Below are 14,892 nucleotides of genomic sequence, written 5' to 3'. Positions count from 1 at the left end.
TCAGCTGTGTTTGTGTGGGAGCACAGATAATTAAATATAACCTACATTTCCTGCATTTTATATATATATATATATATATATATATGCCTTTATGAGAACAGTCTAGACCTACAGCAGCTGATCAGAAGGAGCAGCCCCAGGAAAATGGGACTCTATCCATACTGTGTGGGCATGGCTGTAGCACGAGCTTCTTCCTGGCAAAAAGGGAGAGTGACCATCCCATGGCAGTGGCAGGGAAATTGACTCTACCCACATCCATACCATTCACCTCTCCTGCCCTCCAAACCAGGCTGCTCCATTCCAACTGCCCAGCAGGAGGGTCAGGTCCTCAGCCAGGAATCACAATGAGAGTGCTCCTGGTCCCAGCCAACTGTTTAACAGCACAGGCAAAAGCTTTGCAGGGCTCAGCCAGGTGAGAAAGGACATCACCACTGTGTCCAGCAAGGGATGGGGTATCCTGGGACATCCCCTCCAACCCAGCTGCCAAGGGAAGCAGCACCCCAGGCCCTGTTGTCCCAGCTTCTGTGACCTTGGAAGGGCAAGCAAGGACTGGAGTTCTGCCCAGTGAGCCAGGGGCTGGAAGGGATCTCCTGACAGCTCAAGCCCCTGCAGCATGGCTCCTCTGCTCCCTGCCTCCCTCTCCCCTCCCTTCCCCAGCCAGACAGCATTGCAGTTTCTGCCAGCATGCAAGAAAATTACCTGTGATTTATCACACAATCAGTGATTTTGTTGGCTTTTTTATTTTGGACATAGAAGCACGTTATACTGCTCTCCCACACTGAAATATAGGGGTAGCAAATCCACCTGCCTGGGACTGTCTGTCTTTTCAACCTCATAAAAAGCCTAGAAAATGAAAGCAGGAGCAAAATAGTCAGTTTGTTGCTTTTTGTGTTCCCCTCTATCCCTTACAAGCAGGAAGGACTTCTTAGCCATTCTGCAGAGCCAAAGCCTGCACCTTCAGGTTATTAAACTGGTGCTACAGCTGGAGTCCCCCACTTGAAGCACACAGAGTGCCTCCACCTGGGAGCTGCTCTGAAGGAGTCCCTCAAGTCCCTGCCACAGACCCAGCCCGAGCACAGTCCCCTTCTGCAAGTGAGAATTGGCTGCTGCATTACCACTGACCTCTCTGCTTCCCCCTCTCCTAGGTGCTCTCCATTCTTCCCAGAGAAGCAGGGGGTAATGCTGCTCATTTCTATTACAAAGTATTAAACCCTGCTCCCTTGTAACGCTGGGAGCCAAGCCCTAAGCAAAGAAATGTTTCTATATTCCTTGTCAGTACCTTGCAGGATAAATTACTATTGTGTCTGATGAAAAGAGGGCCCTTAGCAAATTATATCATCAGAGAGCAGCTAATAACATAGAATAAAAAGAGTTATCTTTGTACATGGAATGTGAAAACAGAAATGAAGGATGAGTTTTCCTCAGTTATTTGAAAGGGTTTAATTAACAGTAAGCAAATAAACAAAATTACCTTGAGCAAGGTAGAAAGCACAGAGTGTGATGGTCTTGCAGAGCTCTGGGGTTGGTACCATGGAGGGGGGAAGACAGCCTGTGGCATCACATCCCCATCCCCTCTGTCTGGGCAGGCATCCCCACCACACTTCTGCATGGAGCCCCAGGTGGCCACGATGGAAAAATGTGAGCTTGTTACCTGCACCTGGGAGGGGAAACTGCAATAGAGCTGGTTAGCTTCAGGTCAACATTGCTGCTGGATTGTTTCTCATCTCCAGTGCGTGTTCCTCACTAAAAGAATGACTGAGGTGACCAATTTCTTGCAGTCTAAGTTGTTATATGAGGTGAGTGATGACTTTAGTAAAAGCTGCAAGCATCTGAGCCATCAAATAATAATTTTTGACATCCCATTTCCAGTCTCCAAAGTTTCCCTTCAAAAAGCTCATATCTGGGGGAATCACTAAATCCCATCTCAATTTTACAAGTCCTCCTTGTGCTGAGGCTAATTAATGGACATCTTAAATATCTAAGCAGCTATTACAAATCATTTTAAGTAGCTTTTGCAATAAGGCTTCCATCAGACTGCTGCAGTGCTGCCGTTTGCCTGCAGACACGTTGGTGTTCCCTCCATCACAGGGCAGCCAGGTGTGATGGCCTGGCTGGATCCAAGGGGATCCTGAGCAGCACCAAACCATCCCCGAGCTGCCACCGGCCTCTCACAGCGCTGCACACTTCCCACCAGTGTCAGCCACATGCTGCCTGCTGCCTCACCTTGATGCCTTCAGTTTTAGCTTTGATATTTTTCATGTTCTCCACTGCACTCATACATAACTCTGAACTTCACATAAAGTGTTAGCAAGTTCTCGTCACAGTTCAGTCAGACAAAACAATCCTTATCCAGCCTGAGAACCAAGGACACCGTTGCAGCTTCAGGCCCAGAAAGTGTAAACAACAGTGAACTGAGGAGAGCAATCTGGGAGGATGGGACTTCAGACTCTCGAGCTGTAATAGGACAATTAACCCCAACATGTAAATGGACCAAAACTTATAAAAGTGTGAAAACTCAGTACCCAGGGTCCATCTTGGGTGGAGCCATGGCTGGGCTCTTGCACTGCCCAAGGTGTATCCTTTAAAGGCCATTTAATAAATCCCTACTTTATTCCCTTAACACTGTCTAGCCTCTGTTTAGGTAGCCTCACAAGGCATCAACCTCTGAGCTGAGGCTGGCTGCTGCAACACACCCAGCCTCACCCAGGTCCTGCAGATTAAGGGCAGTGCTAAGTGACCACTCCGATATTTGTGAATAGAATGTGATAGTTTTGATGGGAGCAAAAGAGAAAACTGACAGCTTGTCCTGCTTATGGACAGGCTCAGGCTTGCCCATGTTAGATTTTCTTTTTTTCCTGTTGTTTTCTCTGAGCTGCAGCACGAGGTAACACTGAGGGAGACCAAGCCACTCTTGCAGCCTGGTGAGAAGCAACTTCTTCATGCTTGGGCAGGAAAACCTCAATGTAGCACATGCTGTGAATTTTAAAAGCTCCCCATGTGCCACAGCTGGGGGATGGTCCAGCACCCAGAGTTGTCTACGCAGGCTGTCATGAGATGGAGAGCATCAATTTGTATTTGTACATGTAAATATGGGCTGTTTTCCCTCACATGCTGCCTTTCCCTCTCCTCTGTAGTTTGGCAGGGCCATTTCCCAAACCCAGCCCCGCACACAGCCATACACACATGCATGGATGCCTCTTTTTAGGGACTTGTGGCTGTAGACGTGCAACAGGAAGAGAGGGACTGTGGAAAGATGACCGGGGTACAAAAGATAACAGTGTGGAAGCTGCTACAGAAAATCCAGCTGCTACTCCCGGGATGGAGCATGGTCAGCCTACCCCACCTTCCACACACAACACAGCACAGTCTAAGGGGGACTAAAGGGAGGGTGGAGTGGAGACACCACGGCCAGGCTCCCGTGAAAGCCTTGCATTGGAGGGAACTCAGTGGTACTTTCAGCTGATAAGCCCCTGAAAACAGCAGCTGAAGACCAAGGGAGATACAGGAAGATGTCCTGCTGTTGAATCAGCAATTGTGGTGAAATCACTCTCCTTGGACTGACACATGTCCCCATCACACAGGTCCCAGCTTTTTTGGGGTTTTGGCAGACCAATCAAACACAAAGGGTTTGAGTTAATCTCCCCTTTTCACATGACAGGGATTTAAACACACACAGCCCATACTCCTCCCTGCCCTTCAGGGACTCCTGGTTCTCCAAAGGGCCATCCAATTTCTCTGGTGTGTATTTACCAAAGGACAAAAACTTACCAAAAACAGCCCCTGACTTGATGCATCTGGTCACAGAAGCAACTCCTAAATGGAAAAAAATGGAAGTTTGGTCCAGTTGCAGACAAAATGTGGTACCTGGGACCAGGAAGTGGTTGGGTCTAAATTCACCCAGCTGTGTATTTCTTAGACCCACATAGTGGGACCTGCCTGGGGAGGAAAGGAGCCCCCAGAAGCACTGATCTGACCTGACTTCAGCCAGCTCTCCCACAGGCCTCCTTTCCAGTCCATCACCATGGAACAAAATGGCCACGCCACCATTAAGGTTCAAGGGGGCTTACTGTCCCCCAGGCACAACAATCCTGCCTGTTTCCATGCAGGGTCCCAGCTCCTGGTGAGCACTTGCTGCGCTATCCCTGCCTGGCCAGCTTCTGCCTACCAGCTCCTTGGAGAGCAGCAAGGAAACCATCCAGTGGAGATGAACCTGGGGCTGCTGCTGCATAGGACTGGTCACATATTTTCATGCAGAAAAATAACTTGTTTCATTCAAGACCAAATTTCCTGCCTGTGTGACTCTTTATTAAATTCCCTCCTGGGAAGCATTAAGAGGAGTTGAGATCCTGTCATTGAAGGGTAAGAACAAGACTCACAAATCCATTTTGAAACACTGTTTCTTTTCAGAGCATTAATATTAAATGTCAATATAAGCACAAAGCTTCTGATTTTATCTAAACAGCATTTCACTTAACATGAAACAAGCACATGTGAGGGAGAAGAACACCAAAATCCTTTGGTATATTTTGTCACCCACTCAGACCCTTAGAGGTGGAAATGCTGTTCTGGCCAGCGTTGAGCCCTGCACGGTGCCAGTGTGACTGTCCCAGCCCACTGGTGTGTAACCCTGTCCCTTACTAGAGGCAAACACAACTGGTCAGCACTGAAATCACATCTTGCCCAGGCTTACTTGGGGGCTGAGGCCCTGGGGGAAAGGATTCAGGTCATCTTCTCTGGTGCAGGCACAGACCAAAAGTTGCCAGCCCTCAGGGCAGTGCTCTGTGAGTGGTCACAGGCACCTCGCTAATGGAAACAACCTCTGCCGTGGCTGCTCAGGAGGGTGGCAGTGAGGCAAGGCCCCAAGTGTGCAGAACCAGAAAGCTCTGGCTACTGTTCTTTGACTCCCAAAATTCAGACTTCTTCTCAGGGCCATCTGCTCTGCTAGATAAGGAAGTCATCTTCCTTGTCCCGTTATTTCTGGGCAGTCCACTCCCACCCGAGCTGGCTCAAGTCGTGAGTTCAGTCCTTTCTCCTCAGTCCCCTTGCGCTGGAAGAGGATCAGCTCCCAGGGGAAGCTGTAGGGTTAGTGTGCTCCACGAGCATGAAGGGAAAGGGCACCCACGGCAGGTTGCACAGTGGAAGGCTGGGTTACAAGAGATGCAGGATGCTCTCCCACTCAGTCGCCCCTCAGAGAGTTTAGCATTAACATCCTTCACTCTGCACGGGCTCTCTTTGGAGCTGAAAGATCCAGAGCAAGCCACCTACTTAGGTGGCCAGAAAGCAAAGAGGAGCTCCTCCAGTCTAAAAACATTAAGCTCATGAGCCTGCTCTGCAATTATCAGAGTTGCAATACTTTTGGCAATCTCCTTCTCAGTGATATCACTCCTTGCATTTTGTTATCTCCTACCTGCATGAAATACTGAAACGCAAGAAATGAGTGCTCACAGCAAGCAGTCACATCAGCATTTCAGACCAACTTTTCCCTTATCAGGGTGGTAACAGTCACTCTGCAATGGAAACAAAGCTCCTTTCTTCAAGCTCACAATGCCCATCTGTACACCAAGTCCTCGTAAGCAGGTTTGCCTCAGCAGTCAGCACGTGATGGATCCCAATGTGACCCGCAGGGTTACACACCAAACGCACAGTGCCTTAAAGCACATGGCTTCCACACTGCGGCTGAGGAACTGGAAATTCGGGAACTGCTTGTGCCAAGTGTGCCCGACCAGCTTGCTCTGGCTCTCAGCCAGAGACATCTGGGCTGGTGCAGAGGGGATGGCAAAGAGCAGCCTGGGCACAGGGAGCAGGGGCAATCCAAGAGAGGGAACACGAGGCGTCTCTTGGGTTTCCAGACTCCATCAGATGGCAATATCCATGGCTTCGTGGCACGGTTGGCCACCACTGAAAGGAACCAGCTGATTCTTTTTTCCTTTTGAGCTATTTAGAAGTCTTTATATCAGACCTGACTTGCTCCACATATTTGGTTTTAGGGCTCAACAGGGATGAAAATGTGCAAGAGTAGAAAACAGCATTTGTGGACAGAGGTGGATCCACCTGCAGTCACCAGGATTTGCTTCAGCAGCACAGACTTTTCCCCTTTTTCACAACCACATCACTTTGTCAATACCAAATATGCAGTTTGAGAAAATAACTACTAGGTTTTGCTTGGAAAACACATGGCACAGCATAAGATTTTGCTGCAGGCATCACTGTTGTCCAAAAGCTGCCCAGGCATTCATTTCATTTGGATGCAATCCAAAGGGCCAGACCCCTAGAGGAACCTCCAAGTGACCAGGAAGCTCTAGTCACACATCACTGCCCCATACCTCTCAGACAGAAGCCAAATTCCATAGGAAGGAGAGCTTTTACTTTGATAGTTCTATTCAAATGACATTGTGAAAGCCAGAGGGTGAAGGGAAGCTTCATGCTGACGTTACAGGGGACAAACCACAAGCTCCTGTATGATGTGTTTTACACCACCAAGGGCCAGAAGAGCACCACAGGGTAATGAGAAACTCTGGGTAGATGAGTCTGTGAGTAACCAGGCAAGAACAGTCATCAGACAGTAACATTTGTGTTTTCTGCCACCAGCTCCCAAGCTCTCTTAGTAAAAGCCAACTTAGCTGAAATATGTTCCTGTATTACAGTTGTGGTTTACAGTTGTGGTTTCTTCCTTCTAACAATACTGCAAGGAAAGAGACCATTTAGTCACACAAGACTTCTTGTCAGTAAAGAAAATACAAATTTACTTTTATTATAACCATAAAGAGGCATATATTTAACAATTAGCTGTACATTCAGCACTCAGGTATATCTGTGTCAAATAAACTCAATTCTCTTACTGCTAAAAAAAGAACACTTCTCAGCAATGCACAACCTGTGCTTATTAGGATGTTTATTGTCTCTGTATTTCAGTTATCTTGACAGACAAGCCTCAGGATACAGAATAAAGCTTTACTCTTGGACCAAAATAGGAGGAAACATTTTTATTTAAAAAAATTAAAAACAGCAAGTTTCTAGTCAGATAATATAAAGCATCTTAAATTAATCTTTTGAAACTATTTACACTATTTGTAAACGTAAATATCTGAAACTGTACATGTTTAAACAAATGTTCATTTAGCAAACAGGCTGTATAAACTGATTGCTCTTCTAATCCTCCCACCAGCTGTCCTAGAGCTGTCTGGGTACTAAGAGAGAAAAAGATCCCAAGCACAAGAGCGACTACTGCCATGGTTTACCCTTCACAACTCTTCTGTACAATGTCTGCATTAAGTTAGTCATAACTCTGTACAGTGACCATGCAGTCCTTCTGAAAAACCTTGTAAAAAACAAATATACATATATTACAATGCACTGGACATTATTTTACAGACTGTATTTCTATATAAGTAAAAGGAGGGGGCAAGTTTTTCTCCTTATTAATTCCTTTACTTAATTTTTAAGGAGTCATGTAAGGTCCTATTAGTACCATTTATGTATTTCAGCACCACTGCTGTAACACTTCTTGTGGTAGCTTTCAATCCTACCATCTTATACTGTAGTCTTGTTATTTATATCAGGAAAATTATTAAATCAAAATATCACCAATGTGCAAGGAAATTTCTTCATATTCAAAAGTACGGAATAGGCTTTATAAATAAATTAAAAATCTGTCACAGAACCCATCACATTGTCATTTTACAGTGCTGCACAATGAAGATTTACACACTGAGAGACCCTGAAGTGTTCATTCCATTAAGAGCCAGGCATTTAGCATCCAGCTTTCCACACTAATGTCCAATTAATGCTCACTCAACAGCGTGCACTGTTTACCAGTTACCGAGTACTTATCCTCTCTTTACAGAGCAGATTTGACAGCCTTGCACATCAGTTTCAGGCATCCCCACACCCCCTGATTAGCATTTTCTCCACAGCACAAAGACTGTGCAAGCTCCAGACCCCATTCCCACTTTAAACAATGCGACACCACCATCTGATCTTGAGAAAGGCAAAAAAACCAACTCTGCCCTAAAATTAGACAGCTGAAAACCTCAATGCTAAGCAGTGCTGTAAAGCATCTGAAAACAGGTAGTTTGCTCAGAAACAACAGAAATTATGTTGCACAGCTTTCCATTGCAAATCCCAAGGATCTGAGACACTTCACATGGAGAAAGGCTAGAGTATGACATTTCAGGTCAGGCCTCACAGCTCCCAGTCACAGGAGTGTAAGAAAGACAGCCCATCCAGTGTTTCAAGAAACACTTCACATGTGGGAAATTAAGTTTTCCCAAGCAAGAACCTCTGAATTACTTTCAAGCATGTGGTGGATTACCAGGATTTTCAGAGAAAGTTAAAGAAAAACTCAGAGCACGCCTGCTTAAGTCAAATTGTCATACCAATATGGTCATCTCCCAAGTCTCACAAATATCTATTGCTGCTCTCATTTGATTCCCTGCACTGTTTTTCCAGCATCGCTTTGAAATTGTGACTTTCCATTGCATATATCAACTCATTAAGAGAAAGCAAGAATGGTTTTTACATTAAAAAAAAACAAACAAAAAAAGGTTTTCAATTTTGAAAATACCTAGAAAAGGCAGTAACTGAGCTTCCATAAGAGTGATCAGCAAGGGGGTTTTTGTTTCATTTTCTTCTGCCCACCGCTCAAGCCAATGAACAGGAAGACGTTTACCAAATCAACAAACCTGTTCAATTTGGTTTTTTTCCCTAAAACAGGGTTAAGCAGCCTGGATAGTTTTGATGCAGACTGGACTGCACAGGGATCCTTTGTTTACTTCAAGCAAATGTCTCTGCATTCCCTTCACTCCCTGGCATTTGGCTGACGCGTGTTCCAAGCAGCCTCGCTGTCGGGCTACTTGGACATCGACAACAGTAAGTTCACCTGAAAGACAAAATGAAAGCCTACGTTAGACAGAGAAGCCAAGTTTTAGAACTGATGTGTCATGTTTTAACCTTTAAACAGGATTCATAGGAAGTACATTAATCAGAAGACAGTTACAAAACAACAGTCAAAATTTTCAGTCAAATGCCTACTCACAGGCTTTTTAAAATGCAACTGATGACCATGCTGACCTCTCATTTTGGCAGCCACCAACTACTGTGATAAACTTCTCAAGGTGACTTCAGGTGTTGTCAAGAAATTCCAAAAAACAGGCACACTGGCAAACAATGTTACCATTCACCTCAAATATCTGAAACATACTTGGAATCCTCCACAGTACTTGTTTCCCATAGATACAATATGGTTTCCTACACACTTCAGTTTGTAGGATAAGTGATCCTAAGGTTTATCAGATAAATAATTAGAGGAAGCCATCTCCTCCAGGATAACCTCACCTCCTTATGGTACATCACTCCCACTCCAGGACAGTTATCACACATGGCTGTGGCCACACGCACTGCAGCCAACATCCTCTAATCCATAAACTAATTACCTGTTTAAACCATCCTGTGATAATCAAGAGTCTACCTACATTCCTAGACTACTAGGGTCAAAGTGACATTTTTAAAAGCCTACTTGGTTTCTGACAGAGAATCCTAATAGAGGGAATTCTTAACCCAAACTATCTCTGAGACTACAGACCACGTAGGGTTACACTTCTATAAACACCTGCACATTTTCTCACTACAATTCACTTTAAATGCACTCTAGTAATTCATTCTTGTGCTTCCTAAAAGTAAAAGCTGCTGCTTTTTGTATTTGTCAAAAGAAAGACTGCCTTCAAATGCAGTTTTTTTAAGGCATATTCACTGGCTTTGACACCTTTCCAAGAAGACAATGCCAGGAAATGGCAAGACTCTTCTACAATGCTGTACGACTCAATCCCCAGCAACATCAATCACCACCTTGGTTTAAGAAAATCTATTAGACATTCATTAAAAAAGCCCAACCAAACAAAGTCCTCTCCTAGCTGAGAGTCTTAAGATCAGATAAAGCCCAAAGTTTAATCATCCAGGATTAGGGGGGATAAGAAATAAATAAGGATACTGAACACTGAAAATACAAAAAATGAAAAAAAATCGATGTTTATAAAAGTCAGTCACATGAAAGAGCAACTGATAAAATAGGGACCTTCAATATATACCTGTTCCATTGAAGGACAAGCTATGATCTGGAGGTCTTCATTACTAAATTCTTCCTTTAACAGAGCATGGAGTTTCTGGAACATTTGCTGAATGTTATTCTTTTAAAGATAAGAAGAAAAAAATCAATATTAAAAAACACAACACCCATCTTAAACCAGAACAAACACAATGTACATGGAATAGCTATTGAAGTGACCAAGTAGGGAGAAGCAGTCAAGCTTAAAGAGCTTTTTTTCTAAAACAAGCCCCAAAACAGCTACAGGAATCCACGTTAGTTATGAGATAAAAACTTCAGTTAGATGTGCTAAAGTGAAACACGGAGTCCTACAGACTTAGCCTGGAAGTTTAAAACTCAAGCTTGGCTCTCCTGGTTGCTTACAGCAGGTTTTCCTCTCAATCTGTATCACCCTCTCTGCCTCTGGTGCTCTTGCCTACGCACAACTGACCGAAATCAACTGGTTGGTGTGGGACAGAGTTAATTTTCCTTTTGGAAGCTCATTTGGTGCCAGGTGGAAGATGCACACAATAAAGAGCAGCAGTTACTTCCCTGTAGTATCCATGTGTTGCACAGTACAAGTGAGAGCAGTACAGCTGTTTGGATTTGGCTTTTTTAAGCTAAAGCTATCACCATGAAACATCTACAGGAAAACATGGCAGCAATACTCACCCTGACTGGCTTAAACAGAATTAATTCTGTATCTTTATTGGACAAATATAAGGACATGCTTCGTAAAGTTGATGGCAACTTTGTTTTTATTGTCTTGTAAGTGGAAGAGACCAGATCATTGATCTTTGCTGAAAGTAAAAGAAAATTTGTTTAACAGACTAAAATGGAGTTCTGCTAGCTGAAACCTACACTCCAAAAAATCACCTCCACTCTCCTGGGGCCGATCATTACCAGAAGTTTGAGTGGAAGGGAGAGAGGGGGCGCTGGGCTGTGCAGTGTAAAACCCATCACAGGACCACAGCCTGCCAGACACTGCTTCCCCTCCCTGCAGAAAATGCAGCCATCCCATTTCTGAAAGCTACTACATCCTCCTGAGGTTTCTGAAATCACAGCCCTCCAATAGCAACTAAGTTCTACACAGGCTACCTCCCAGGATACCTAACTGGAAAAGCAGCTGCTGGGAAACAGTGCTAGCAAAGAGATCAGAATCACAAATCCTCCTAATTGGTTATAGGCCATGTCTGTGAGAGGAAAGGCTGCACAGAAATCTGGATTTTGAATTAACCAGACAGGAATCCTCTGTCAGACAAGATTTTCTTTCTTTATTGCTAGGAATTTTAATGATTTTACAAGATCATTGCCTAAAGGCCAGGGGAAAAATACATTTTGTAGTTTTAAAGTACTGAAATCAAAATCCTATGTGGGTTTTTACCCCCCTCAACTTCCGCCACATCTAAATTTTCTGCCTAGTCCCACTTCCCAGACAAGTGACTCCAGGAAACAGCAGAAACTCTGCTTCGATTTGCTTCTACACACATAATTATCTCCAAACAAACATTAAAAAAACTCCTGAAGAAGAGGGAGATATTAAGTAGAACCTCAAGTTAGCCCTTGAGAGTGTCTGACCCATGGAGCAGCACTGAATTATGTATGAACATGGCTGGCTTTGCATCTTAAGAATATGATGCAATAGAAGGTTCCAGTGAATGATTTGGAACAATCAGAGTTTTTCATCCAGAAGCACAACTTTGTAAAGTGAAGAGCAAAACAACCAAGGAGCATCTAAAACTGCTCCAAATGTTCCTATGAAGTGTTCACATTTGAATTTTTAAAAAAGAGGGAAACAAACCCAGTTTCCATTTTTGCATGGCAATGGGAAAACTCAAAACAAAGTAAATACCAAATGTACAGACAATAAGGGCTTCAATGAAGATTCATTCTTCCCTACACAAGTAGAAGCTTTATCCTAATGTAATTAATTAATTCCTTAAGCACATTCTGTAAGCAGTTGCAGAAATGCTGTTTACATGCAAGAACAATTACAGCTTGAGAAATACTCAAGGCATTCATCTACTGCACCAATTAAATACATATTCTGAAGTTTGACAGGTTTTTAGAGCTGCCTTAAGACATTTCAAATGGCACACAGGCTCAAATGGAAGCCAGGATTTGCAAGAAAAAAGTAGACAGTTCTTATATGTAGAATTTTTCAAAATCAATCACAGTCTCTCAGTCCAAGTTATTCTGACCACCTCTTCAGATTCCTAATAGTAACATGAATATAAACCAAAGTAAATACCTGGCTGTGCCCAAGGTTGCTGTGAAAGGCTGTAATTGGGACCTCCTTGAGTGGCCATGGTTTTTAAAGCAGCCACCTAAAAGAAGTAAAATCAACAAAATTATGTTTCTTTCAGTTGAGTTCGCAACAAAATAACCAACTAAAAATTGCACAACTCTCTTGAGATACCACAGTGTACAGAATCTCCACTGATCTGTCTCTTCTATGACCTGACTTAACAACACACAGGGGAAGCAGCTTGACAGAAATGCAATTCAAAATTACAACCGTGATCAATTCTTGAAAGTGAAATTCAAAATGGGATTAAATTTACAAAGATGCTTAGGCACCTAAGGATACAAAACCTCAAAAGAGACTTATCCTTAAGCAGCTTAGTCAAATTCCCCAGATTCCCAATGAATCACTGAGATCACTCAGACAATCTATCAATCTCACCAGTTACCGATCTATATTTTAGGCATGCCACTGACCCCTACCCCAGCATGACAGGCATGAGTAAATTTAATACTGTAATCTTCTAAATTCTTAAAAAATCAGCAGCTGGGATAGCTGCAGTCCATGCAAAGCTGTAGCCCCAGTTTCTAGGAGGGCATGTCACTTATTCTCAGGACCTAAGGTTCAGAATAGATCCTGTTGAGAGGTTTTCTCACTACGAATCCTGGCCTCTAGAGCAGGTTCTAGAAAGAAATGCTTTGTAACAAGACATCTAATACTCTAACACCTCCCTCAAGAACACACATGACCCAAGACTGTTTTTCAAGGCTTACAAATGCAATCAAAGTAGTTCCTGCAGAAAGAGAAGCTCCTGCCAACCTTCACACACTTGCTACAATTCAAGGAAAAATTAAAGCTTCCTGATCAAAGAACACAAGGGTTGCTTGTAAAAACAAGCTATGACATGTTCCTTTAACCCCATTAATCTCAAAAATGCCTGGAAAATTGCTGTTGGAACTTAAAGGAAAGCACATTATCTTCAGCTAATCACACAGCACTAGCAGATTGTCTAATACCCAATTTAAATACCAATTCCCTTATCCTGCCAGTACTTCAGTTAGGTTAACAAACAGACACCACATTTGTACCTTTGTCATGAACTCCTCCAGTTGGTCTATAAACTGTTTGGTTTGCTGCTGAATAAACTGCTCACAAGCTGATTTCAGATGACGATCTACATCTTTCTTGGAGTCGATATAATGTTCTCTGATTTCTGGAGTACCCTTGAACAGAGAACAACAATTCTCTTCTTTTTAATTGCCAGAGATCACCACACACTTTATGACCCAATTTTTCTTAATGCAATAAGACTCTGCATTACCTCCAGTAAGAACTGTATCAAGGCGTTGTTGCTGTTCAGTCTAAAAAATCTTGAAACTGCCTTAGGATTCAGGATTTTAAATGCTGCATCTGTGAATCAGAAAGTCACTCACACTGTAAGTCAATGCCACTCAGCTCCAGGAACTACAAACTATAATCACTCATTTATGCATAAATATGGCCCAGCATGAATGATTATGACTGCAACATTAATGACTCTAGCACACTCAGAGTGGATGCACAAGTGCACATGCACAGAAGCACACAAAGCTTAATTCACTACTTTTCAGTGGCACCTATGGTACACCTGTACCTAACAGATGAACAGTCTAAACAGATAAGTACATTACAAGAAACTAACAAGTTGCTGATATTAACTGCAGTGCTATAGCCATGAGGTCTCTTTTTGTGTGAGGTCTCTTTTTCTTCTTACTGTAATCTACAAGTGGAAAACTTACATAAGGTATTTAGGCATTTACAAACAAAAATTTTGCACACATTGCCTGGGAAAACCAACTACAGTTGCATGAAATAACTTTTAACTGGCACTTTTTTCTTCTGTGCTTAGCTGTTTTACTTAGGACAAAACAACAGAACATCACGGTTGATAAACATTCATGTTTATGTTCTCTACACAAGTCTCAAGAAGGAAAAGCAATAATGTCTGTAAATAACACAAGATACTGAAATTACACCTATAGTCTCAACAGGATGCTGTCACACTGAAATACAATCAAATTGGGAAAAAGAAAATTATTAGTTACAGTATAGCTTTTTACCCTACTGTCAGCCATTTATCATCCTACACATCTATCTTTTTTTTTTTCACTTCAAAAGGAATTCTGCACTCTGTATAAAACAGGAGGAGGGAAAAAAGAAATAAAAGAAGTATTTTCTGAGATATTAAATAAAAATAGAATGCCAAATATATAGGTTTGTAGATTTTGCACTGAAATAAGAATCTGCACTCTTACTCAGTGAAAGGTGAACACAGAGCAAGATTATTTTTGTTCTCTGAATTTTTTACCAGCAATTTGAGGAATTCCAAAGATTTCCCAAATTCTTGATCAGAAGACTATGAGCTAGTCCTTTTTCCCACCTAATATTTCAGTTACATGAACCTTAACATTATACTACTTCAAAGAAATTATGACTTTTACCGTAAGCAGTACCACTTCATCTGTAAATACCAAACTAAATCTTAAACCTGTGTGCAGGAAGTTTAGCTAGAACACAGTAAAACTATTAG

The 14,892-nt window shown here is 42.8% G+C and overlaps 1 protein-coding gene across 3 annotated transcripts in view; it reads right to left on the bottom strand.

The window, feature by feature from the left end:
• Positions 1-6,890: 6,890 nt before the first annotated feature.
• COG3 (component of oligomeric golgi complex 3) overlaps positions 6,891-14,892 on the bottom strand; it is a 30,583-nt gene continuing 22,581 nt past the window's right edge. Inside the window, exons 18-23 of one of the 3 annotated variants that reach the window (XM_084226890.1) lie at positions 13,645-13,733; positions 13,412-13,546; positions 12,330-12,405; positions 10,751-10,878; positions 10,083-10,181; positions 6,891-8,878 (exon numbers count right to left, since the gene is read on the bottom strand). In XM_084226890.1, the coding sequence (XP_084083016.1) occupies positions 8,849-8,878; positions 10,083-10,181; positions 10,751-10,878; positions 12,330-12,405; positions 13,412-13,546; positions 13,645-13,733 (557 nt within the window). In that variant the 3' untranslated portion in view covers positions 6,891-8,848. Of the gene's footprint in view, positions 8,879-9,655; positions 10,182-10,750; positions 10,879-12,329; positions 12,406-13,411; positions 13,547-13,644; positions 13,734-14,892 lie in introns of those variants that run through there. The other 2 variants (XM_084226889.1, XR_014617029.1) reach the window with 2 other exon arrangements.

Source organism: Fringilla coelebs (assembly GCF_963513975.1).
Source record: "Fringilla coelebs genome assembly, chromosome: 2".
NCBI lineage: Eukaryota > Metazoa > Chordata > Aves > Passeriformes > Fringillidae > Fringilla > Fringilla coelebs.
The sequence above is the reverse complement of the archived record's forward strand: the minus strand, read 5'-3'. Positions and strand labels throughout refer to the sequence as shown.